The sequence below is a fragment of the Anopheles funestus genome, chromosome 2RL (genome assembly GCF_943734845.2).
Source record: "Anopheles funestus chromosome 2RL, idAnoFuneDA-416_04, whole genome shotgun sequence".
In the NCBI taxonomy this organism is placed as follows: Eukaryota; Metazoa; Arthropoda; class Insecta; order Diptera; family Culicidae; genus Anopheles; species Anopheles funestus.
In genome coordinates this window covers 99,315,026-99,340,940 of record NC_064598.1, presented here as the reverse complement: position 1 = coordinate 99,340,940, position 25,915 = coordinate 99,315,026, and the positions used below count along the sequence as shown (strand labels likewise).

The following is a 25,915-nucleotide window of genomic DNA, read 5'->3' as shown; positions in this document are numbered from 1 at the left end:
TATGCCATGAACTGGTTACAAAACAAAACCTTCAACAATGCATCTGGTTTTTTTCTGAACGCCTTTCCAGCATAACTTTCTTTGCGGCAAGTCTATTCTGAGTGATAAAAAAACACCGAAACGAAAGAATCAAAATAAGAAAACAACAGAACCTGTCTTGTCGTGAAGTTTGATGGTACGTGATCCTAAATCAATAAGAATTTCTTCCCCAGTTGCAGCGTATATACAACAGAACAGTTGGTACACTCCTCTAACCGGTATATAAGTTCCTTGAAAAAGGATTGATTTTCAGGTCCACTCGGTGCTGAAACCTGATCGACAAACATAGTTCGAACTCCTCTTTCGCTTATATATTTGCAAGACCTCACTCTTAAACAGCCTCAAAATATGAAAGAAGAACTAACCGAAAAGAGCTCCACCAGAAGTTCGATCCGTATGCTAAAACGTTCTTCAGACCTGAGGCCCCAACAAAATAATAATAAGACTTCAACAACTCCATCTTCATCTCCATCGCCATTTGGCAAAGGTTGCCCTTCGTCCATGTTTACTGTAGGCTTATTCAATAGCCGGCACGTTTCGCAAAGTATGCTGCCTACTCGCGAATTCACATACACACGCAACGCCTTGCATGATGTGGAGCAACACGCGACTGTATACGCGCGCACACTTAACCGCTCAAACTGGTGGAACGCTCAGGGACAAACACATTCACCCTTTTCCTTCGTGGTTTTAATGCTTTTGGACGTATTCTTTTGCCGGCTGGCAAGATCTTCGGTGCCTTTCGTTCTGCCTCGCTTATGCCCGAATCGAAGTCCTCTTAGATCCTTCGAACTGGATCGTAAAACGGCAGCAAACTTCAATGTTGGAGTTGCGTTGATGCTCCCCAAAAATTGCCTCAAGAGTATTGGAAGCACACACGCACACACTGTCATTCGCTAAGGGATGGTAGGGAAGATAAAACGGTAAGCCCAAGTGTTGCATGTTTCTCTTGCGTGTGAGTCGTGATCGAGGCCACCGATTTCGGCGAAAAATTCCTCACATTTACACGATCCGCCACTCGACCGACACATACACTTATTCATTCTGGCTTTCGCATCATTGCAGGCCCTATTGCTCTGTGAGTTTGACTCACGGGATGCTTAGTAAAACCTTCAACAGTTCATCCTCCAAGATGTCGAACCAGAGAGACGCGATCGCGCGTGGTTTGTTATTTATATCATTCCCGTCTTGCCGAAGACACCCGTCTGTCTCGTCCTTCTGCCTGCATCCCCACACACTCACCTTCTGCCACTGAGCCGGTTCAAATGCTAAAACGCCCTTCGCTGTTTTCCCGTGCCTGTGTGTGAAGTTTTGCTCCTTTTTCAGACCTTTTTAGTCGTTTACTCCGAATAGTGAGCACCCTTTTTATTTATTTTTTGCTGGGACGGATTTTCTATTTTAAAATATTCTTTATCCACTCTCTTTCTCGTTTTACACTAGCCAGCGGTAAAAACCATTCATGCAAACGCAACGAAAATGATCTCTCTCACAACGCACATTCGGACGCAAACTCACACACTCGCCCGGTTTGTGTATTTATTTTTGCACAACTTTATCTGAAGGCCCTTCTGGCGGGCGAAGGCTGTTGACTTCGAAGGTATTTCACACGTATAAGGCACACACGCTATCCTCTCTCTCTATCCTCAAGTACACTAAGCCGTAGTGAATTCACGAACAAATCATTCAAACAGCAACCAGCAACACGCTAATAGCTTTCCGATCGGACAAAATCATCCGAGAGAATCGGTTTCACGCAATTTCATACAGAACATAGAACATTCACCTAAAAAAACGGTATAGATACACCACGATCATCACCAATATCCTTCTCACACGCAGATTTATCGCTCGGTTTTGCGTAACACAGCTTCGTTATAGGCTTTTTTTGTAATTCTTCTTCCACAAATCCAGCATAGAAATTTGGGCTAAAATCGGCACCGAAACCGTATGTATGAGAATTTTTTGGGGTAGGTATCAAACACGGAACAATAAGGCACTAGGAGGCACCACCCAAAACCCTTTACACCCTTTACTCCAAAACAAAACTTCCAGCCTTGATCGTTGTTTCCTCCTCTATTGCTAGGAATTATTTAGCGGAGATAATCGACTTGCGCGGAAAATTAAACACACCGGAAGGAAAATGAAAACAGAAAACAATCGAGCTAGCGAGATTTTTCTTCAAAAGCGCGACACAGATACGCGTGTAACCGCGAGAAAGGTAACGAATAAAATGGCTAAAACGTGCTGTGAAGTTTCCCCTACGCCGGTGGATTCGTGTGCCCAAGTCTCCCAATGAGAGAGCGTTTTGTTTGCGAGTGGAGAGTCTGTAACTCGCTCGAGTAGCAGTTCAGAAGCAGCGAGACATCAATGAACGCGTAAAAGAGATAGAGCTAGCAATATTTGAGCATATATTCGAAAAACTATTCGTATTTTGTCCATACTGCTGGTCCATAGTTACGTGCTGAGCATATGGTTAGAAAGAGAAACACACAGTTTTCTCACAAGTGAAGGGAGTATTCGAGCAGTGAGCAATATTTTCGAGCAGTTATGTTAGTGAGAAGGAAACAAATCATTCACTCTCATCAAATAGAAGGCGCGTGTCGAGGATACAGTGCGAACGAAAATAACTTTTATGTTGCAAAAAAGGCCATATAATAATAGATACCACATACTATGTATATTGTACCTCTACAACAAATAAATTAATCTCATTATTTTATAAATCCCTTGTCACAAATTTCTTCAATGGTCCAAGAGTCTCGTGACTCGGTGATCGCTTCTCTTCTAAAAATTTTCCTTAAGTTCAAAATAGATTCCAGCCATCAAGCATGCTCCTCCTTCAGGACTGACCCCATTCCTTCATTTGCTTAATGAAATTAGAAAACTTGTCACATACTCACAGTCATCCTCAATAGTATCGTCACTCATAAAACGAAAGATCTTCCCTCCCAGCTATTCAACTTACCTGTAAAGAAAAAAAATACAAGAGAAAACAAAACGACACACAAAAACGGTTAGTTTTTATTGTTCACAGCTTCTAAATTTCTCACCTAACAACACGCAGACACATATGTGTACACATGTATGTTTGATAGGGGAAAATAACAAACCCAAGAAAACCTACCCATTCGAACGAATTATTTTCAGTAGCAAACCCAGACAGTGGTTTACGGAAGGTTTTTCATTGCACAGAGATCGCATTTCACCCTTGTCCGCTTGAGTTTTTGGGGGACATTTTTTGTTTTGTTTTGCTCTTTCGCCTATGCGTAACCTATTCTTAAAGGGAAAACACCCCAAAACGCTACACATGGTTACAGTTACAGACACAAAAAGGAAAGTCTCCATGTGTGCTACACCTTTAGCTATGCAGTATTTTCACTCTCTTTCAAATGTCGCCGCTTTACATCCGACGCTAATCTTTCTACACACGAGGCGACCATTCAAAATTATGTTGACACGTTCCCCTGCCTATCCCAACCACCCACCCACACGCCCTGGTGGAAACAATCCCAACGAAAGGCTTTTGTTAATTACACAGATTTCTTCGCACGTAATAACAATCGTTTGGACAAAGCATAGTGACCGTTTGTCATTTGGTGGGGGTGTCTGGGATGGGTGTCTTCCTTTGAAGAAGAAAACAAAAAAAAACGCCGTTAAGAAGGTGACATTGACATCCAGGGTGGACCGTGCGCGTTCGTCGTTCGTCTTACGCTCAACTCGTTGTCTGCTCAGTTCCGGTTGGTTTCCGGTGGGCCCTCGTGGATTCGTGGAAAGGTATCACCGACACAATGCCGAAATTTACTACGCAATGGTACGATCATCCGGTAGTGGATTTCCAAAAGTTCAGCCAGCACACAAAAAGTACACCCCAAAAAAGCGAAAGGAAGAAGTGATCGTAAACGGACGGTTGTGGAGTATTTACTTTGTTTAAACTATTTTTTTTTTTTGACACTACTTGATTTTATTTTATAAACCCGTTGAAGCACATCATACGGGGTTTCATGTGTTTGGAACGATACCGAAACAACCAATTCTCAATGGTTCATTGAATGTTCGAGAGAGCGTTGGCATTATGTATCCGAACACGGTCCAAGCAAGGTGCATGTGTTGCACCTTTGTCCAAAATAAGCCCCCCAATGCTTTGAATGGTTCGAACACATTTTGCATTCACTCTTATCTAAATTATGCACCAATTAATGAAACCAGTACGACAAAAAACCACATCCACGCTTCTAGAACATTCCACAATTAAGTCATGGAAGCTTTCACGAAGCAAGCTTACCGATGACCAACATAATTTCACAATTTCAAGCAAACGAACGAACGGGAATGGAGGCATCTGAAGCGACACATGAAACATCACATACCACTTAGAAAGGGGGAAGGTTATCTTCCGTGAAGTTAAGAAAGGAAAACGAAGAAAAACCAAACCTATACTGGAGTTTTTATTTGTGAAGTTAATTGATTGCAGACAAAACCGCTATCTATTGCAGATTTGATCGTCACTAATACACCCCAATAAAATACAGCTTCTTCTTTATTTCTTCCTTAAATATGACCTTTAACGAAAGCGTCTCGACCTGTCTTGCCATACATATGCAGGGTTTAACATTAGTTTTGTACTGATTTTCAAAAATAAGTATTATCATTTTCTTAATATTATGTCCAAAATGACACTGGTCGACACAGTCCGTAAAATCGTTGGGGAGCGTAATGTCACTGGAATGGACATGGTGCTCAATTGGGAACCACAGAGAACTCCTGCTGCAGGCTAAAATCGTCAAAAACAGTACTAATTTGATTAATAGATCAATATCTACAATTTTCACAAATTTCAGTCGTATTTTTCGATAATTTTAACATAACAAATCTGACTTAGCATGACAAACCCTACACAGAGCAAAATCGGCCATCTCAAGACGTTATTCCAACCTGGTGCAATAACGTGAATAAAACAAACGACCCGACCCAAAACACGCACGCAAAAAAAAAACACGAGACCTACACACAATTTATTGCCTCCTCTTGAAGCGCTACCCAAGACCTTGGCGAACGATCCCATCCGAAAACGACCTCCCTTTCTAATGGGCAGTACTAGAACAATCTTTAAAACCGGTTTAGATTTAAACCAAACCACAGGAGAAAGAAAAACAAACGTTGTCAGAAAGCTACCATTTTACTCGCGGAAAGAAGGTAGAGCGAACTAAAAGATTGCCAAAATATTCACCCGCCAGCAGTAACATATGTGCAACCCGAGCCGGAGAAGACAACGAAACTGTGAAAGCAAAAGCTGATCGAGCAGCTGAACTGCAGTAGGGGATGGGTGATGAGATCGAGGCTGCCGCCATTGGCGAAAAATCTTTCCATCTTTAACGCCCCCACTGTCTTCGGAAGCGCAAAGACTCACATTTACAATGAACACAGCTACAGAAAGGAGTTTCAAAATTGGATCACGAGCATAGTGCTGAAGGCAAAGAAGCAAATGGAAGCGTGAGAGGAAAGAGGAAGGCACAATCGATCGAAGAAAAACCCCCCAACCCGATTGAAAGGTGCGAAGCAAAAGTAGAACTCCATTTTCAACAATCTCCCAAGCCGTTTACGCTGGAAAAGTGTTCGATGAACGCAGCGTCCTGCCTTTCTACCCAATCCCATGCAAGGGGCGCATCATCTTTAACCTAAATCATACAAGCGCATACCATCACTATTTTTCCTTCAACTTCACACCCCACAATACAGCTGCTGGTTCGGGCCGGTGGAAAAGTGGGAAAATCTTTATACGTACGGCAATTGAATGAGGGATATAACACCCAAGAGCGAAGTGCTCACAGTGGTCAGTGAGGAAGTGGAGAAATGCTATTTGTTCCATACCAACCGGCACTACATGCACTGACCGATGATGCAGATCGAGCGTTCAATTTTTCCATCAAACGCAATGGAAAATTCCGTTGGTGCTGCACCGATGATCATTCATGTGCGCGCATCAAGTTTTTCCACCTTCGTCCCAACAATCCACACAGGGATGTTTCTCGTTTTATGCGCAACATATGTTTATGATCACACATTTGTGCTTCTGTTTCTCGTTTCTCGCACGTTTGTTTCCCTTTTCATCGGTCCAGAAGAATATATGGTGATCGGTATTCAGCGTAAAATAAAAAAGGAAAGCATCTTAAGCTGTCTTTACCAAGCAATTTGTTTATTTAATTAATTTGCAAAGATAAGGGATGCACTTAGACCAACAACGGCAAACGTCCGGTGGGACCCGTTAGAGATAGGATATTATGAGTTCGAAATGAATATTGTTATAGTGGCATGTTTCAAATTTTAATAGCGGATTAAAAACGCGCTCATTTATGAGCTAAAATGAATATTTGGGGCTCTTGACTATGAGCGAATATAAGGCACCATAAATAGAAAAACAAAATCGCAAGACTATCCGTTTAGTCGCAACCACAAACAGCATCTCATTTAAGCTCGTTAAACCTTCCAAACGATTACAAACAACGGTATATTAAACGCTAATCGACTCAAGGAAAAATTCCCTTAAAAGGAGGATCCAATCACACTGGTGTCATAACAACTGTTCACACTAATAACCGCTATGCATTGAACAAAAAAAACAAAGAATTCCGTTCAGTCAAAAGGCAATTCCAATTACTTATCGCAAGGGAATAAATATGGTATAATCTTATTTTTCTTTCTAAATGAAGGAAATCATCCAACGAAAAGGTACAGAGTACTTGTGAAGGGCCACCAGAAAAAATGATATTTTTTCCACACTCACAGAAACCAACGATGATTGATTGCTGTACCAAAGGGCTTCTCGGTTGTTGTCGAAAATCACCTTTTGATGCTGAACGAACGAACCGTGAAGACTATGGGGAGATCCATTCTTTAAAAAATGGGGTTTTTTCTGTTGTCATCATGTGCTGTGATCATCATTTCGCGGCGTTAGAGCGCTTTGTGAGTTCTTGCACGTATGCACCACACGGCTTGGAATCGTCCAGGATGAAAGGGATAGGCAACAAATTAATAACGACCAATAGAGACGGTCAAAACTAACCGACGAGTATAGCAGGGAAAGGATGATTGTCTTCCTAAGATGAACGCAGTCTCCAAGAAATGACCCTGCTCCATGGTGAGTTAAGACAATCATTTCCACCATGCTCCATTCCAGCGGTGGAATTGCACGAAAAGGGCTGATAGAAAACATGTATTTACCGTTTTACCGCAACTCTTAAAGCAATGATAATTTTTCACGCTTTACCACTATGGAACGGTGGAGCTTGTCAATCAGCTGTGTCCAGCGAAGGAAGAAAAAACGCATCAAATTGGTTCGTTTGAATTGTTACCTCCAACGCTAAGTTTGGTAGCAACTATTCAATTCCATTTGCTAGATGTCAGCAAGGTGTATGGCCAGCAGTATAATATTTTCCCTTTTTTCGATCAGCCCACATATCTCTTGAACTTAACCAAACCACCCAACGCCTTCCTACTGTGCATGCAACGGGATTCCATTGTTATTATTTTCTTACTCCCAATTCGTGTAATTTAGGTTTCTTTGCCGAAACCTCCTCCCGTTTGACGTTCAATAGCTGTCAAATTGAAAAAAGGGGTGAGGAAAGCCGAAAACAAATCGTGCCTGAATTCGTTCAACAACTGACGCGAAACACCAAAAGTCCCGTAAATCATCCCTGATGCAGTTGTTGTGCATTTTGTGTGCTGTTTTGTCGTGTCTGAACCTTTTCAGCTGTACCTTTTTTCTTTTGCTTCGATCGTTAGTGTACTGACCATCTACGCACTATGGCGAAGATTCGTAGGACGAAAATGTTTGAATAACACGCTCATTGTAATGTCCACACAATCACTTCCAAGCCGTCATGCGGTGGTATCGGTCTTACTCTCATGCATTTATTTTACGCCTGCTGTATCTGGAGATGGTGGTGATGCTGATGATGAAACCATCTTTCACAACCACCGCCAGATAACAATTCATTACGGTTGTTCGGTCCAGAGAAAACGCAAACCCACGGCCCATGATGGACAACTAACCAAATGAAACGCAAATCATGCCTCTCTCCAATGCTACGCGCACAACCAAACAAACCACAACAGCCCACCAAAGCGACGGGAAACAATCAGTTAAAGGGAAAGGGTCCAAGCGTTTGCGCCCGAGCCCTTTTTGGAGCTATGCTTAAGTTTGAACAGGAGGAGGGCTGAAGCTTGCGTATTGAATGAAAAGCAAATTTTGAACCATTTTTCCTTTAATATGCACGCGCATGCATCCACACTAACTTTCAGTCATCCTCATGATTGTGGAGGCCCTGCATAAAAGGGAAGTATAGCTTGAGTGTCACATAATCAGAGTGTACACGAAAGAGAACGGCTCAAACCCTATTACTGTGGCATCATTATCAGCGGAGGCATTCTCCCTTTCACGAGACGATTTCGGAGATGCTATCGGAAACCATTTCTTACTGCTTTTAAGGGCAACGCAAAGGTCGTCCGCAGAGGAGGTTTATTTACGTCCCCTTTCCGTGAATCTAAAAAGGGATTACGCGCGTTAGATCTAGAGATGCTTTTTCGGGTGGGTTAGTTAATGCACGCTACCATCGATATCGGTTAAATACCGTTGAGACCATAAAATCAGGACATCAAGATATTGGGAATTCTTGGAGTTCAACAAACTGCACAGAGAACTTGAACGGAACTCAACGGGAAAACACACCAGAGATACGTACTAAACTGCTTCTGAGTAGAGAATTGTTCGATATTCTATACGGTTTTTAGAAACGTAGATAACCTACCATTTACCTGAAGGCCGTTTGCTATGACCTCAGGGAGAACCGTTTTAATTCCAACAAATCTCTTAAGAAATAACGCTCATCTTGATGTTCCTTGTAATTCCAAATCAAAGACACCGCCATAGTGGTGCGTGTGTATGTTGTTCTACAAAACGCATTTGCTTGATTATGGTTGGAAGCTACCAAACCTGCTTATTGCACTCTCGGCGAAAGGGGCACCCTCTTACGGAGGCGCTCGCTATCAAAACATTATCAAACACCTAAAAAGCAATCTGCGCCGTGTGCCGCCTCCAAAAGATGCGTCATGTTCCTCCACTTTCTCTCTCTCTTGCTCTTCATTTCTCTCTCTCTCTCTCTCTCTCTCTCTCTCTCTCTCTCTCTTTTGAATGAAATGACCTATCTATCCGCAGGGTATATTTTCAGCAGGGTGGAATGCTTCTTTATCTTGGAAGAGTATAGCGCTGTACGCATCTGAAACTATCTCCATGAACCGGTCGTTGCAGAAGGAAGACTTAAAATTGATTCGTAATTGTCTACACCGTTTCGTTTTCTGTTGGAAAGCTACAAGATCACCAGCCGGGATCCCGCTTTAGTCCCGCAGGTGGGCAACGATTGTTGCTAGTGTTGGGATTGTTTCATCTTGTTATAATCATATTCTCGTTCTTTCTAAGCTTGTTCATGCCACCAGAAAGGCAGGGCCAGTGACCAGTTTAGACACGCATCTCCACACGTGCCACAGACTCAGACTCTGAAATCTCGGTACCTTCTAATTCTTCGTGATACCCCTGGAGTGACGGAGTAGATACAGGCCCGGAAGGGTGTCTTGTAGAACATGAATGCAATCACCCTTAGTCGTCGAGATGAGGTTAGGTTGGTTGAGCAAAACACACGCAAGGAAAAGTATCACCTCCAGGGGTTCAGGAGCGTAATCGAACCAGTGTTCCGTTGATGAGGTTCCCTCCTTCTTCGTCCTATTCTAACTCAACACCGCAAGCAAAGCGCCCCGTTTCAAACGGTATCAACCCTATCAATCCATCCCCCGAAGGCATACTCGGGACGGTGTAGCCAAGACACGCCACATGACGATCGGCAAGATTGACAAGTGTCGGATTAATGAAAAACGATTAAAAATTCCTCCGAGGCGAAAGTTCCCTACACAGAGATGGACAGAAGCTTCAACGAGCAACAGGTTTCATCGATACAAACAACTCCCGTCAACACTGTGCCCTTTATCAGATCGGAACGGACCAGGACACTGGAGTTGCACACACCCCAACCACCGCCATGCATTATAAACATTGCTCCGTTACATGACAGAACAACGCCACAACACGTGATCATGAACTTCTTTCCCTATCTACACTAAATCCCGAATGGAAAGTGAGCTTGAAACTCAAAACTTGGTAACCTGCAAAACGTATTTTACCTTCATCCGGGAGAATGTCTGTGAGTTGATTTAGGAAAAAATGTTCTTTTATCTCCAAAATCGCATCAACAACCGGCCGTTCGTGTTGAATGCGTCAATCGTCAAATCACGTTCGCACTCTATCGTTCAGTAATTTTGTATCGTTGATTGGAACCTTTCACACCGCGAAGATGAATGAAAACATCGGAATCAAAGAAGCTTCCAAACGAAGAAGGGAAAACATCTCCAAACTCTAATTGAAATTTCATTTGGAAAACGTTTCTGAAGTCTCGCAATCATAAATCGCCGCCTAAAATGTGTTTCACTCGCGGTGCAATTGTACGGGCGTGTGTGAATTTATTTGCACTATGAAGCATCACTCAACCAATGCGCATTGCCAAATATTAAGTCAACACCTTCAGTCCATTACTCATGGATCTACTTTCGCATCCTTTTCATTGTACCATGATCACCTCGTGAGAGATGAAGACTCTCTCTCCCTCTTGACTCGGAATTTTTTATGGCTATTAAAATAAGCGCATGATTTACAGGTAAGGTACAGAAAACACTAATGCAGACTCCCAAAACCAAGGCGTAAATCGAATCAATACTGCATCTATTAGACGAGAGCCGCACGCCTCCGGTCACTTCAGTACACCGACCGATGGGTTCCGGTCTCCATTATTCAGTAAAATGAAATATCAATTGAGGCTCTCTGACCGCGCTATGGTGCTCTACGGCACGTGCTCCAAATCAACGAAGAATTACTTGAAGATAAAACACTAAGTAAAAAAAATACGTTCGAGAGTTGAAAAACTCGATCTTGCACCGGTGTCTGTACAACAAATTGGTCCGGTACACGAGCGCTAAATGTAACCATATTTCACCTACACGCCAACGGCATCTCTTTTTTCTATCTGCCCATTTTGCTTCATTCCGGAACCGTTCGCTAAAACCGTTCGCGGTTTTGATACACGAGCTGATGGGTAACTTTTTATCGCTGTGTTTTATCGCACTGGTTAAAAAAGATTAATTTTCTTTTGATTCAATGCAGGCAAGCAGCTCGTTTATATATGTATCACGATTTTTTCGCGTTTATTCAACTAAAACCCCTCGAATCCTGTTACTGGACACTCATAATCGATAGTAGGTGGATAGTATAAGAATTTTTTTTCATACTTGAACTTTAATTCAAGGAATTTTACAAACAAATGTGTGCTGCTCATTTTTATTTTACAATCATCACAACCATAGGATACAACATTGATATTGAATGTCAGAATACACAAAAAAAAAAGATTTTGAATAATCTTCAGTCGGAAAAATCGCACATAACACGGACCTACTTCAAACCTATAACGAACCAAGGAAAATTTTATGATTCACAAATAAGAATCAACGTGTAGCAAGAGACACCGTAACAAAAAGAAAGAAACCCTCGGCAAAGCCAACGCCACAATAACAAAAAAGAAAAGCGATCTTGAGGGAGGACGTGATCGCACCCAAACCATACAGTCATGAACGTGGCCTTCTCTCGCCCACATCACTACCACCAAAGCGAGTATGGGTCGTTGCTATGGGTGAAAAAAATTGTTTCTTTTAATTGACCATTTACGACAGTTTTTCCAGTTTTCTTTCCAGCGTACCGATCCAAGCCCGATGGTCACTGTGCCGGCGCGTTACAAATGCAACCGAACGATCAGGTTAAAGAAATGGTTTTAGGTGGTACGACATTACTTTTGGCTAAATGCACCCTTCCACTAAGGTGCCCCGGCTCGAAACGCATCAGGAGGCACATCGAACTTTAGACACATTTGCACCGTACGGCACGCAACTTGGTTTGTTGAACTCCGTACGACTCCCTCGAGTGGACGAGCCGGGAGTGCTACACAGTTTTCACAATCAAATCTCGCTATCGATAGGTTAGTATGCGACTTAAAGGCCGGCGATACTTAGAGGAAACGTTCAAATTCCGAAACTAACCCAAGAAATGTAATAAAAGTGACGTGCGACAGCAAGAAATGCCGCCCGCCGAAGCTGGAACGAATTTTAATCATTTTTCCCAGCCCACTCTGCCAAGTCCCCCTCTACCAGTGACGGTTTCACAGATTTTCACCTGCTCTCTCATACATGGTCATATGATTAGTATGACGGCAGCAAGAAGTCGTGAAAAAAGGCTCCATTTAGCCGCATAAGGTCCCAAACAAGGGGTTAAGTGTTTGCCGCTGGCGCTGTACCCACAAACATCCGAACGGGTTAGGAGAACGAAAGAAGGTGTCGAAGATCAATTAACTACCCAAGATATAAAAGGTCCATATGCGATTACAGAGCACCCGCAATGCAGCGTACCAATTTGCCCAAGAGGTGCAAGGGAGATAGTATTTTTATGGGACTTTCCATTCGTTTCAGTTAACCTTGCCCACCCCGTCCTCGAGTGATGTGAAATTGCGAACATATGTGAAAACTGCCCCACCAGTGTGGATCATAGAGATGTAGCGGTATTTTATGCTCCACAGATACAATTTTTCCCAGAAGACGTAGGCCATTTGCGATAAGCCGTAATAAAATTCGACACTCGTTATTCACCATGATAGAATCTCTTTGCAAAGTACCGCTCATAGATATTGGGGACTTTTCTCTTTGAAAAAGACTCCGTGGGACGTCAAGTATCTTTCAGATATTAAGATACTCCTATGGAGGAGTGTCCCGTTGTTGGAAGCGCCAGTTCAGGTCTAGATGATAAATACGTTTCATTAGATCATATTACTATCAGTGATAATTTTGAAGCTATAAAATTGTACACTTTCAAACCCAAATTACTATATTGTAGTATCGAGAAGTATTCTATGAGAAATCTGTGGGGAAAAACCTTCTTTGCAAATAAAGCTAGATGTTGATATCCTTGAAATTCTTAACAAATATCATATAATAAATAGAGATTGGAAGTCTGGAAGATGTGCTCTTCCATGAAAGCTCAAAACTGTCATTGTACATCGTGCTGATTCTCTCAAGATCTTCAAAACCCTACAGAAATACGCAAATAGTTGAAAATTGACCAAAGCCGATGCGAAAAGTGCGGTACACCTACGTCACACAAGCTGACACCGGTGCTGCTGCTTGAACTACTTTACTATCATTTAACGGCCAAACGTACGGTGCGTATGTAAGTCAACCAGGCAGCAGCCGGGGCAATCGCGATGGTGGAAGTGAAAGTGTAATTATTTTAGAGCAACCGGTGGCTCTACCGGACGATGCGAACATTACATTCCCCCATAAATGACCCCCTGCAATTTGGAGGAAAACAGTGCCGAGGAGAGACAAGAATAAAGTGAACGGGTCTTTCCTCCCCTGCAGCACACCGGATATGAAAAAAAACAGGCAACAAACCAAAACGATGTGGAACATTAATCTGGGTCGATGCAATTATCACAACTTTTATCGGTGTACATGTACAAGGGGTACAATATGACTGAATCTATTTTACATACGATGACATATTTTTAGATGATAATAGCTTCAACGCCATCAAGATAGATTTCCGCATATTTTGGTATATAAATATTAAATGATAGTTCATATGCAATACACCTCTTCACCATTATTCTCATTATAATTTTTACAATATTCTATGGCATGATCAGCAGTCCTCGTTCCCATCACAATCTTCCTACGTTTCTGTGCCATTTTCGCCAGAGTACATGGAAGTGTTCATAGAAAAAGCGTACACATTGAATGAGTAATGGTAAACATGATCATCTTAACATCGTCTCAACAGTTTACACATTTTCCTCATTGCCTCATACATCTACGGGATCATTATTAGGGGAAAAAATACCCTCCAGAAACTTCCCACATCTTGTTCGAACACCTCGCGGCTACACAACACCACGTCAGCACCGACATTCGAAACGAAAATAAGATGATGAGACAGAGGGCCCGATTGGTTTTAATTAAACGTCAACTATTATTTACTACCTCAAATCAGTCGGTCACCGGAGGCATACATTTACAGGCTTCACGTGCACATCTATTAGCGTGTTGTTGTTTCCGTTGCGTATCACGACCTATATAGGTGCGGTTCCGTAAAGATGCCCTTAAGCCTCGCTTAATGGTAGCTATGATCACTCATTGAAGATGATGGGTGCTCCTCTATTGGATTGGAGAACATTGAAATACACCGTATTTCTGTACTATAACTCCAACTCTGAAATATCCAAATATACAATTTGTTAGGTGCACTCCCACCCAGCATGTACTTGCAGCTAGCTGCAACCAAGTGCATTAATTCAATCCTTTCACTGTTTCCAAACGGAATCACTTCCGAAGTTCATCGCTCCGAACCACATCGACACTGGGGCACGTTTTTCCGTAAGATGTAGTAAATCACAATTTATTACTACCGTGTGCACCACTTCCAGCAGACATGATTAGATCACGGGTATTGTAGGAGGATGGAATCTCGTTCGCACCAGACAGTGCGAACGTACGTAAGTGATTTATGATGAGTTAGTGCTGCCGGTCATAAACAGTTTCTTCGCGTCGCGTTACAACACCTTCGCCAGTTGTTGCAAGTGTGACTATTTAGCTGATCACCTTATTCTACTGACAAAATGTATCCGTTCTCCTACCTAATCGAATTTACAGATTTGTGAAAGTGGTAGCCTTTCTGCAGGTATTTTGCAAAAAAAATAAAACAAAGCTTTTCTCTAATGTCTTGCTACAGTTTCAGTAATTAGAAAGGATCCCCCCGGGGGTCACACAGCTTCCGTATTTTAGTGATTAGTTTATCATTTGTGCCTGCCCTCCAAAGTTTTTTGTGCCCACTTTTAAATGCTTCGAATGTGAAAAGCTTACTATTATGTGCTTTCCCGAAAAATCAAAGAAAGTGACGCAAAAACTAAAGCATGCAGGCAACCATAAACTCTAACCCAGACAGACTGTCCAGCTGTGCGCGCTTTTAATGTTTTGCGAACTAATCAATTTTGGATACCCGAAACACTGCTTTCTTCTGCTCCGCCTTCATTGCAAAGGATGCTCACAAGATAAAGACAAAACGATCCCCCGATTTTCATTCATCAACACCGGATTGTCCATTTCGGGAAGCAGAAAATAAAGGGAGAAGAAAACGAAAACAAGTTTCGCCAACTAGGAACTACGCGATCAATTAACCCAAGTAGGGCTTTCGAAGGCCGGTCCGACCGTAGCCGACGGTTTCATGGTTTAATCCGCGTGCAAGCGCTCTGAGTTTGGACACACGCAGTACCCTCCCTGTTGGAGACATCCCCACAATGATTGAATACCTGTTCTTCTCCCGCTCGAGGGCGTCGGTCGCAATCTGTATGTAACCGGTTTCGATACCGTATCGGATCGTCTAATCTAATTAAACCACCGTCGAAAGCACCCATCGTAAGGGATTTTCGTTGTAATTGCCGTGTGAAAATGGGGTCACACCGGCGGGAGTTTGTGCCCTCTCCGCAGGAGATTGGGTTCCGAATGATCATGTGCAAAATGGAATGGTTTTCTGAATTTTTGAGAGAAAAACTGATTCCATTTGCTTATTATTCAACACCCGGTCAGCACATCCGTGGTGCAGTAAGAAACGATCGATTCGACGATGCAACTTAAAGCGCATGCATCATGGCCGGCTTGCATCATGCCCATCTCCAGTCGTTCGTTTGAACGATTATGATGCAATTTAAGACAAAAATATTATTTGTTTTTTCTGCCTCGAATACTGCTCACTTTCCTCCTCGTAAAAGAAGAAATTTTTTCATGGGAATGCCATAAACTTATTAAAACACCTATTAGTAAAGTGAGGTAAGTTAGAAAATCAAATGCACTGTAGTTAGAAACTGTACCTGAACTCTTCCAATATTCATAAACGCTAAATTGATATTTTTTTATCTTTTGTAAAATATAATATAAATAAAACATATTTATTTAAGTAGATGATACAAAGTAAACTGAAAACCGTGTTTTATTTTAGTTTTTCAATTTTCTATCAAGACGAACCAAACACAAATCATGTTATACCAGCTGGGCAGTCATACGTTTTGCATACCTTCAGGCGTCTAACAAATTATTCGTTAGGTTTTAGTCGTGACAACAACCAACTGGTATAATGTCAAATGCTAGCAAGATGATTAATTTTCCGACCTTTTTGAATTGAATACACTCCTTTGCATTGGAAATTGAATCACCACTTATATAGAAAATTCAATTAAGAAGTATAAAGTCATATCAAATAGTAGAAGAAGTATAATGTCATATCAAATAATACTTGCGATATGATTCTCTGATCAAACCTAAGCCAAGTCTTGTTCAGTTAGGTATGAACACACATTTTCTAACTCGGCAACAATTTACACCGAACTGCGTGTTAACTCAGTACAGTCGGGTCAATAGCTTTCCAACCAAAGATATCTTCGCCGATCTTTCAACTTGTTCAGGTTGTGTTAACAACACTCGCGAACTAAAACCGTCATTTATCAGTCTTCTCAACGAATCAACATCATATCCATCACGTCCAGTTCTCCTGTCACACTGACATCGCAATCTATGCACTAATCCCATAATATCACATATTCTACCGCCCACGGATGAAGAAACTCATCTGCTCCGTTCACCAAGACGGGTGATGGTTTGTGACACGCCATAAACCGTATACATTTCAACACAATCCCCTCGCTCTTCATCTCTGCACCGAAAACAAAATCGCTTAAAACCATCAAACCTTACTTCTGGAGAACTATCATCTCCCCTTCAATGAATACCGTGTGTGGCAGGTTCTCACATTTTACACATTTGTCAATATTTAAAAATGGAGCAAAAACATCACGCTGTCGAGACATGACTGAATTTCTTCTTTAAAAAAAGCATACAACAAATTTAGTCTCACACTTCTCTCGACACCCTGACCAAAAACGGCAGTAGAAGCAGTTTACTGTTACAGAAACATATCACTGCACTAACTGCCGTATTAGTGTCTGCTTATTCTCATCATCCTCACCGACGCGCGGTTACAGAGTGACCCAGAATTACAACATCTACTAGATCACAACAAACAAAATCTCTCTGGAAAACCATTCAACTGGTATGTGACACAACGAACCATTCCTAATGAAAGACGTACTCCATTGATGGTGCTTCCGTCTTTGGGCCCATTACGTATGCATGCTTTCGTGGAGCAAGTACCAAAAATTCCCCAACTTGGGTCTGTTCGTCAAGATTCCATAAGAGGTACACGAGAGCTATTTTAAGGCTTAAGAATCTCTCAAAACTCCCTTCCCCTCAAACACACGCGCGCGCTGGAGCAAGCTTGACTAACACGAAAATAAAACGCATCGAGCCGACTCGCTACTTACCCCGTGCTCTACTGCCAGCTTCTGCAGCTGCTCGATACTCAGTCTCTTGGTTTCAGTAACCGACGGTACTTTGGCCACTCGGTTCTCCATCTCTTTGATCCATTGTCGCAACAAACGCGGGTCGCCGTAAAAGCGATGCGTTTGTGCTGGTTTGAACAGTGCCTAAAAGCAACAACCAAATTCAATATTAAAGTTTGTTCTTACAGTGGAACAATCTCTCTTATCAAGAGTAATACTATACCTTCCGGCAGCAGTTGACGTCATCCTCGAGGTCATCCCGAAAGACGGGCCCCTCTATCTCGCCACGAGCCTCTCGACAACTGTCGAGCAGGTTGGTGTCCATTATGAAGTTGTAATTCGTTTGCAAGGCCGCCCAGAAATCGTCCTTGCCGAGCCCAGTGTTAGTGGTGCTGCTTTGCAAACTGCACGAGCTATGACTGTGTCCACTGCCCCATGATCTTCGCCACAGTTCTCGCTCTGTGTCGCGTTTTTTCTACAAAGAAACAAAACAGAAACAGACATTAAGATGTGCACGTTTCGTACCACGATCAAGACACTCAACACTCACCTTTAAGCTATTATAAGGCCTATCGATGCGAAGCCTATGTTGGGCCATCTCTGATCCTTCGGGAGGTCCCTGTGGTGGTAGTGAGTTTAACGAAAGCGATGGCTTGATAAAACAGCTCGGACTATTTCCCGCACTGCTGCTACTGTTGTTGGTGGTTCCAGTTGTACCCGGTACAGCACACGTTCCACCTCCGTTAGCAGTATGCGTAGGAGTTGTCGTGCTGCTGCTGCTACTACTTGACCCTACACCTCCAGCACCAGGGCCAGTTCCACTTATGCCACTGCATATGTTATTGCTACTATTTACAATAGAATTAGGTGTCACTATCGTTGGTGAAGAAGCTACCGGAGGTGATCTGATCGTGTTGCTGATGTTGTTGCTAGTGGCTGATGACATATCAATGCTCGGTGGTTTCATGGCGTATTTTGCTAGATTATCCACCTCCAAATGACACTCTCGATCACTCCACTACACAATAATCGAGTCGAGGTTCCTTCTAGAAACCACTGGGATCACTTCGTTTCCACGCGTTGGCAACACGTACTCCTTTCACAGACGACTAGCTTCTCGGTTAGTTCCAGTAGTGCACGGATTGTAGCAATATTCCACCACGCTTGGTTCCAAACCTCTCAGTGGCACAAGAAGTGGACCAGCGGGACGCTGAGCGCTGGATAGCAGCAATCCTGCGACGAAACCGACATTTTTTCTGCTGCGAGTGCCTTTCGTTTGCACGCCACAAAATGAATATTTTCTACTTCTGGAAAATCTGCAAAAAAACAAAAAAAAAAAAACAATTAGAACACATTTATTTAAACAAAGTCTTAAAATATTACAGTACAGGCAGTAAAATATTACAGCTTGTTGTTCGTAGCAACAGCTTTTGAATCCAAAATCGACGCCGAACCAAGAAAAACTTCGAACAGATCAAACAGACAGCTAATACTGTAATGAAGTGATCGACCACAAGAACAACCCATCCAATCTAACCGCGACTAGTTTAGACTGCGCGCGTCGCACAACCATGGAGAATGGCGCACGGTGCGAACAGAACGCACAAAAATAACTGCCAGAATCGAGAACTTTGGATGGCGTCTTGAAATCAGAGATCAAATCCTCCTATTTCGGCCCCGTCTTTCCATCCGGTGCAGCACAAACTGACTGAGCGAGCGTTCCCTCCGGATGTTTCGCACACGCTTCTTCCGCTAAAGAGTAGACCATCTTTTCCGCTATTTTTTTGTAGTAATTTTCTTTAATTTTCTTTTATCTTTTTTTTGAGTTTCGTGTTGGAAACGCTAACTCAAGTTAGTCGAAATTTGAGTTGGAAGTTAGCGGCGAATGACATCGGCGACCAGCACGACATTCTTGAACCTGAAGAGCAACGTAAAAGCGCAATCAGTACATACGCCCCATCGACATATGTATGAATATATTTCTTGAAGTTTTTTTTCTATCTATCGCTCTCTTCCTGCATATCTCCACACAAACTTATCGCCACGATCCGATCTGCGATCGATAGACGTTCATATCTGATCACTTGTCCGGAGATTTAAATTACTTCCCGCTCTAGGACTTGATGGCCTGTCATAGATCATTGATTTTTAGCGATTTTATGTCATCGGCAGAATATACGACTGGGTACAACCAACCTCTTATAGGTTTCTGGTCTACATTCCCAACAATCATTCACACATTCTCCTTGTGGTGCCTTTACAGCTTGGTTTATGTATTTTTTGTATCCCCTCCGAAGATGCCAAGTGTCTATAGTTTAGAGGACCAAATTCTAATATCTTTTACGGAGAACATCCTAGTATCTATTGCTCCACAGCTGAGCTATTTCCAAATCAGTATTCAATTTCAAATTTATTACCATCGATCGTCTGCCGGATGATGCTGATCCATGTGACGTGCTCTCTCTTTCTCTCTCTTCTTTCGCTCCGGGAGGTAGTGTTAGATTATTTATTGCGATACACAACATCCAACGGTCTAAAGCGTACTCCACATGCAGAGCTCCCACTTTAGTTAATGTTGCCATTTACCTCCACCCACTCTTCGACAAACGCATGCTGCTCAGTTTGGGATGCATCCGATATCCGATCACTGTCAGACATAAAAAATGCAAATAAAGTTCTTAACGATGTGCCATGAGTAACACTCTCTCTCTCCCCGCTTTCTGGCCTTTGAGGGCATGCATATAGCTGAGACTTTTGCTTATTTTTAGCATACGCTACTAACATTCTAGCACCAAAGCAACTTCATTGGAAGAGGTTACGCTGCATCATCCCTCCACTGACTGGAGGAAAGTAGTCTAAAAGTACAACAACAGAATTGCAAGTTCTCGTTTGCGTCTATGCCCTTTTACAGAGAGGTCTCATCCCGTCGACTTCCAAACCATGTGATTTGTATCATCGTACGAGAGGCCAACTACGGTCGGGAAAGTGCTACGGATGGTAACAAATCACTCCACACACATAAGCGCACTTGAGCCGAGAGAAATCCGATGCGTATGCTGGGTCTGTCGGGTGCGACGATGCGCAAACCAAGACGTACGTATTGTACGTTAAAAAAACACATTTTTTTTGTTTTTGCTCACTGACAGCGATGATGACGTTTCGTTACGCATGCAAGCGCGTGTGCAACGTTTAAAATTCTCCGTTTCGCATTTTGCCCGTTTGCCATCCGTCACTGGTGCGGTTATGTGCGCATATCTGATGGGAGCCACCATCATAAACACAACTTCGCCGGTCCCAAAAAGGGCCCTCACGCTGTGATATTTGCCAGTCCGGTGGGGGGTGATGTGAGAACGCCACCCATTTATGTCACTAGCTGATTGGTACATTCTTCATCCTCTGAAACCATGTTGGTTGGACATCAAAGACGCTTCGCGCCGGAAAATGCTAGACGCCACGGAAATTAATGTCCTAAAACCCTCCCAGGAGCGCTATTACGGCAGCATGCAGAGCGCCGTTGACAGTGAAGCAATCAAAATGGCAAGAATTGGACACACGATTCTTCAGCGACACAGTGCGGTTTTGCTTGCATGTCACCACAATATACAACATCACTCTGTTTCAACCACCAAGAAGAAAAACAACACTCGATGAAGGGAAACATCATGTTTTTCATATGTTATTCTATGCGTGCCTCTTATTCACATCTACACGCAGAATAGCACACGAGCAGGAACACGTGTAGAAGAACCCTTGCAACACGCAACACAACGTTGTATCATCGCTAAGTGATGTAGATGCGTTTCAGAATGCGCGAAAACGAACAATTGGATTTTATTTGCCGTAAACCCAGATTTGGCTATCCCATCCCGTCTTGAGAAGGATGAGTGTCTCTCAGGAATCGAAAGTGAAATTCCAATCAAAGGAAAAAGGGAGAAACAACTAACTGCAGTAAATGCAACTTAGCCACTACAAGTACTACAAGGCACCCTCAGCGATAGACCGCTTCTCTTCAGCAGAGGGCCTCCGTGCTAAAGCTATTCAATGATCTTACCGAGCGAAAAAAGTACATTTCTTTACACGCATCAAGCATGGCACCAGGCACCCCGAGTCGGGAATACTCCTTTGGAAAGGTTTAGGTGGCTTAGCCCGCGCAGAATCTCGTCGTGTGCATTGAAATACAATCCCACCACCAGCGTGCATTGATGATGACAGTCAGTTGACATCAACAAAGGTGGAAGAAATCGCCACCGCAACGCGCATGTTTTACTATCACAGGCGTCGAGGCGTAACGAGAAGCTGGATGGCATTAAAAGCTAAACTGTGGCAAAAGACCAGTAGCAACCGCCAAGAGGCATGAGACACTCAAACGTAAATCCCACACGCATGCAGCCGTCGCTTGATGAGTCTACTAATAAGACATGTAAAAAAAGCGAAACTAAAAGACAAACACAATATAAAAAAAAACTACAGTGAAGGGTGCACTCACACACTAGGCCCTCCCTCCTTCCAGGAGCACATGGGATGCATTCCTACGCGTACGATTCAAATTAAAATTCGAAATACTTGTGCTAAGATGGCTTTTTTCTTTCTCGATTCTTTTTTTTTTTGCTTAATATTTTACTTCTCCCTCCTTATGCGCCCAGGTGGAAACTTCCCGTCCGGGCAGGAGAGCTCATCAAGCACGAACGGAATGTTCCTTAACGCCGGATACGGTCGGGACCGGATAAAGACTCGGCCCGTGTGTGCAACAGCGCACAGCATCCATCCACAGTTTTAACAGCAGCGCCCATAATTGTCGCGATCAGCCTGTCAAGTCCAATGAAAGAAAGCTAACTCAGAGTCGGATCACTTTCCTCGTCTCCTGCTGGTGCTCGTGCACTGCGTCATCATTATTCGAGTGATGGATGGCATTTGCACCAATTGAATGACTAATGCCAGTAGGGCGAAATTAGCTTTCTTTGGCAATTGATGATCGCTACACATGTTCAAGAAAATAAGGGGTAACAATCGCAATAAGCTTTGGAAAAAAGGAACTAAAATGTTTACCTCAGTCACGCTAAGCATTTGTAATGCAAAAGCTAAAAAAGATAAGGAAAATAGTAGCAAAAACATGTCCCTAAAAGTTTAGGATCCTGATTTTTTCATATGAAAGCTTCAGTGATCGCGTCCTATAATTTTGAGACATCATAACTTTGTGTTGTGAACAATATTGCAGCTGATGCATAATTTTATAAACAAATCTTATCACAGCCGTTTCCAAAGCAATTTGCTGAAAATTATAGTAATCAAAAGTTTTCCTATTACTGAGTTTGTCCCACGCCAAACCGTTGAAGAATGTGTCGCTAATTTTGACCCCGAGAGTGTATCTTTGCCCTTCCCTCGATGTCTGCAAATACTCTTCAACGTCTATTTATTCCATCACTCAACGGATAATCGGACCCTTTCGTCCACTGATTATCACTAGCCGAACGACAGGAAGACATCAAAGCCCTTTCAACCGCACCATTCGGAGTCAAATTGGTCGCTTGGGAGCTTTTCCTTAGCCGCACGAAACACGAGCGACCCGAGAAAAAGTGGGAAAGGAAACCAAAAGTGCCATATTGACCATAATTGACGGAGGAGGTCAGGCATCGGTCGTACTGAGCACCCGAGTAACCGAACAGGTTTCAGGTTCACACCTGTGAAAGGCGCTGTGCACGTCGCGGCAAATCAGCAGGCATGTCAGAGGCTCGTGCACAGCAAAGCAACCTCGGCCGAATAGTCGGTAAGAATGCAGTAATGGACAAAATTCCTGTCTGAAACTAAAGTCTGTCACCATTGGATTTGCTTAGGAATGTAGGAACTCCGCTAAGATTCTACGATAATATGCCCAGCGTTTGTGAGCCGAATGTGATTGGGAAATTCGGACACTACCAGCCCAAAAAAAAACCCCCCGTAACCTATTTCCCCAAACAGGTTCAATGGCCCTGTGCCACCTTTGAAGCCGTCGAATGTTTACGTTAGTAGCGACTCAATCGTTCAGAGGACGTGATTGGTTTAAAAAAAGCATTTGGACGACGCGAACTCAAAACACAGACGGCTCAATTTTGCAATTGCTGCATGCACGTTTCTTCTACCTTCACCCAACCTCGCGCCCTGGAGAAGGTAACGGTCTTCTGGTGGTCAGTGGCCTAAGACCATTACCCAATCAACCAAACGGTGGTGCCAATACCTACCAAACGCTGCACGCGATACTTCACCAATGCGACGGATTGCCTCAATTTTTGGTTCCCACCTAAACGTCTTATGCACTTCTGAAAATTCCTCCAGATCTCCAGATATTCAGTTCCAAAAAAAAGAGTTGAGTACATAGAGTTTTAAGTCTCTCTCCAACTCATCAAAACACTCTCGTTCGGCTCACTTTGTATGCTAGTCGGCCAACAACAGAAAAACAAACGATTACACACGTAATCCGTTTGTGGCAGCGCTAAACGACATCATATTCCAGCTGACAGTTCGAGTGGGCTCTTTCAGCAAAAGGTATTAAAGCCTTTGTTTCTCTCCACCTTACGAGCACGTTAATCGATCAGCAGCGAGCAACGCACGATAGCGGGTATTTTTCTTAAGTAGATGAATTTTTAAGTGAGCGCGCCTGGGTGGTTTCTAGAGCGCATTCAAATTAAAGTCCTACACCACGTCCCACATCTCACAGAGGTGTCGCACCCTAGGCTCCCCATCCCTTCGGTAACGAAAGGTTCCCATTGTGCGTTGCGGTAGACCACAAGATATGCAGAACAGTGTAGATGCACCAATTTTTACCAATTACGAAATTCATCCGACGACGAAATAACCACATTTAAATGCAATTGTTGTACGCGAGAGTAGCCTACCCACATGTTCGCCAACCCACGAGAGCCTGATCCTCATCTACGTTGAGACGGATGCCTTTGTGTGTGTATGACATGGGCAATGAAAATAAAATTACCCAACAATAGTGGCGCGTCTGTACGGGGGCTTATAGAGCACGGTTTAACTAAAGCTCGCGACCATGGTGAAGGAGGGTCCATCATAATGATCTCTAATGGATACCGTCCTCCTGCCTTTTATACCACCTGGCTTTTACTAAGTGGTTCGGTCAAGGCCTGACTACTCGTTATCACCCGGCTATCGCATTCGATCTTTCCCTCTCATTGCTACGCGCAACCTCGATGCTTACCCAAATGAATCATCTGGCAAAAAAGGGAAGCAACAGGAAAAAACAACATAATTCAATCCCTGCATCGTAGCATCGTAACTCGCTGCACATTGTGCACCCTTTTGCCTTTCCATCCAAGGGTCCATTATCAACCGAAGTAGGAGGAACCGATAAATGGAAGCTTACCGAGAAGGAAAATTAGCTAATCATAATTATACTTTTACCGAGCCGTTGGAATCAGAGAGCCGAAGTAAGCAATCAACACCATTGGCTGAGAAAATTTTACCACACGTTAAAAGTTGAAACTATACCTGAACTGGTACTCTCTACAGTGAATACGCTTTAGCCATGCTTTTTTCAATCAGGACGATTTCTATAAACTTCACGAAACTATCTCGGTTTTATGATTTGTTTCTAATTTTATCGTTACTGGCTCTCAAGGAAACATTTGCGCGACTTATCGCCAACAACATGTTCGACCCAGGCCATGAGGATCAGCGTTGTCAAACCACGCTCAGGCTGTGTATTACACGAACACATTCGCTCATACTCAAACACTTGTGGTCGTGTCGTCTCATGGACCAGAGCGTTGTGACCTTGTCGCTGGTTTGCGTGAAACGATTTAGTGATTCGCGTCTCCATCTGTAACTCCACACTAGTATGCTCCCTGTACGTAGTGATTCATTCATCGATCATCGAATCAAACTTTCGTCATTCGATGTCCGCATGGCTTGGCGGTAGCTCGTGATAGCCTTGCCTTATCGGGTAATACGCAACACTTTAGTGATCTCCTTCTTCGGAACTAGCTTTGCCGACTAAATCGCCGACTGCTTCCAACGACGACCATCCTCCGTAACCGGAAACAACTTGATGATGGTGGAGGAGAAGAAAACAAAAACACACCTCTGATCCAACCTACACAACCGGGTAGCGTGTATCCAGTTTCAAACCATTTTCTTTTCTCATTCACTTTTAATTATTTGATCGATCTCGAACCTTAAGCTAACACAGGAGGGCTCGGCCCTGGGCATAATTCAAGGTCATCCCTCCAGGACAAACTTTCCCACCGGTACCAACCAGGCACACATGACTTTCTTCGCGCTTCCCAAAAACC

At 43.1% G+C, this 25,915-nt stretch overlaps 1 protein-coding gene and 1 long non-coding RNA gene across 2 annotated transcripts in view; both read right to left on the bottom strand.

The window, feature by feature from the left end:
- LOC125763646 (uncharacterized) overlaps positions 1-2,058 on the bottom strand; it is a 37,381-nt gene extending 35,323 nt beyond the window's left edge. The window contains exon 1 of the long non-coding RNA XR_007418385.1: positions 1,282-2,058. This is a non-coding gene — a long non-coding RNA (uncharacterized LOC125763646). The remainder of the gene's footprint in view (positions 1-1,281) is intronic.
- The window catches only part of LOC125763352 (klarsicht protein), a 161,759-nt gene that overhangs the window by 102,945 nt on the left and 32,899 nt on the right, over positions 1-25,915 (bottom strand). The window contains exons 2-4 of the mRNA XM_049426408.1: positions 18,178-18,943; positions 17,851-18,102; positions 17,610-17,771 (exon numbers count right to left, since the gene is read on the bottom strand). Of these exons, the coding sequence (XP_049282365.1) occupies positions 17,610-17,771; positions 17,851-18,102; positions 18,178-18,594 (831 nt within the window). The 5' untranslated portion in view covers positions 18,595-18,943. The remainder of the gene's footprint in view (positions 1-17,609; positions 17,772-17,850; positions 18,103-18,177; positions 18,944-25,915) is intronic.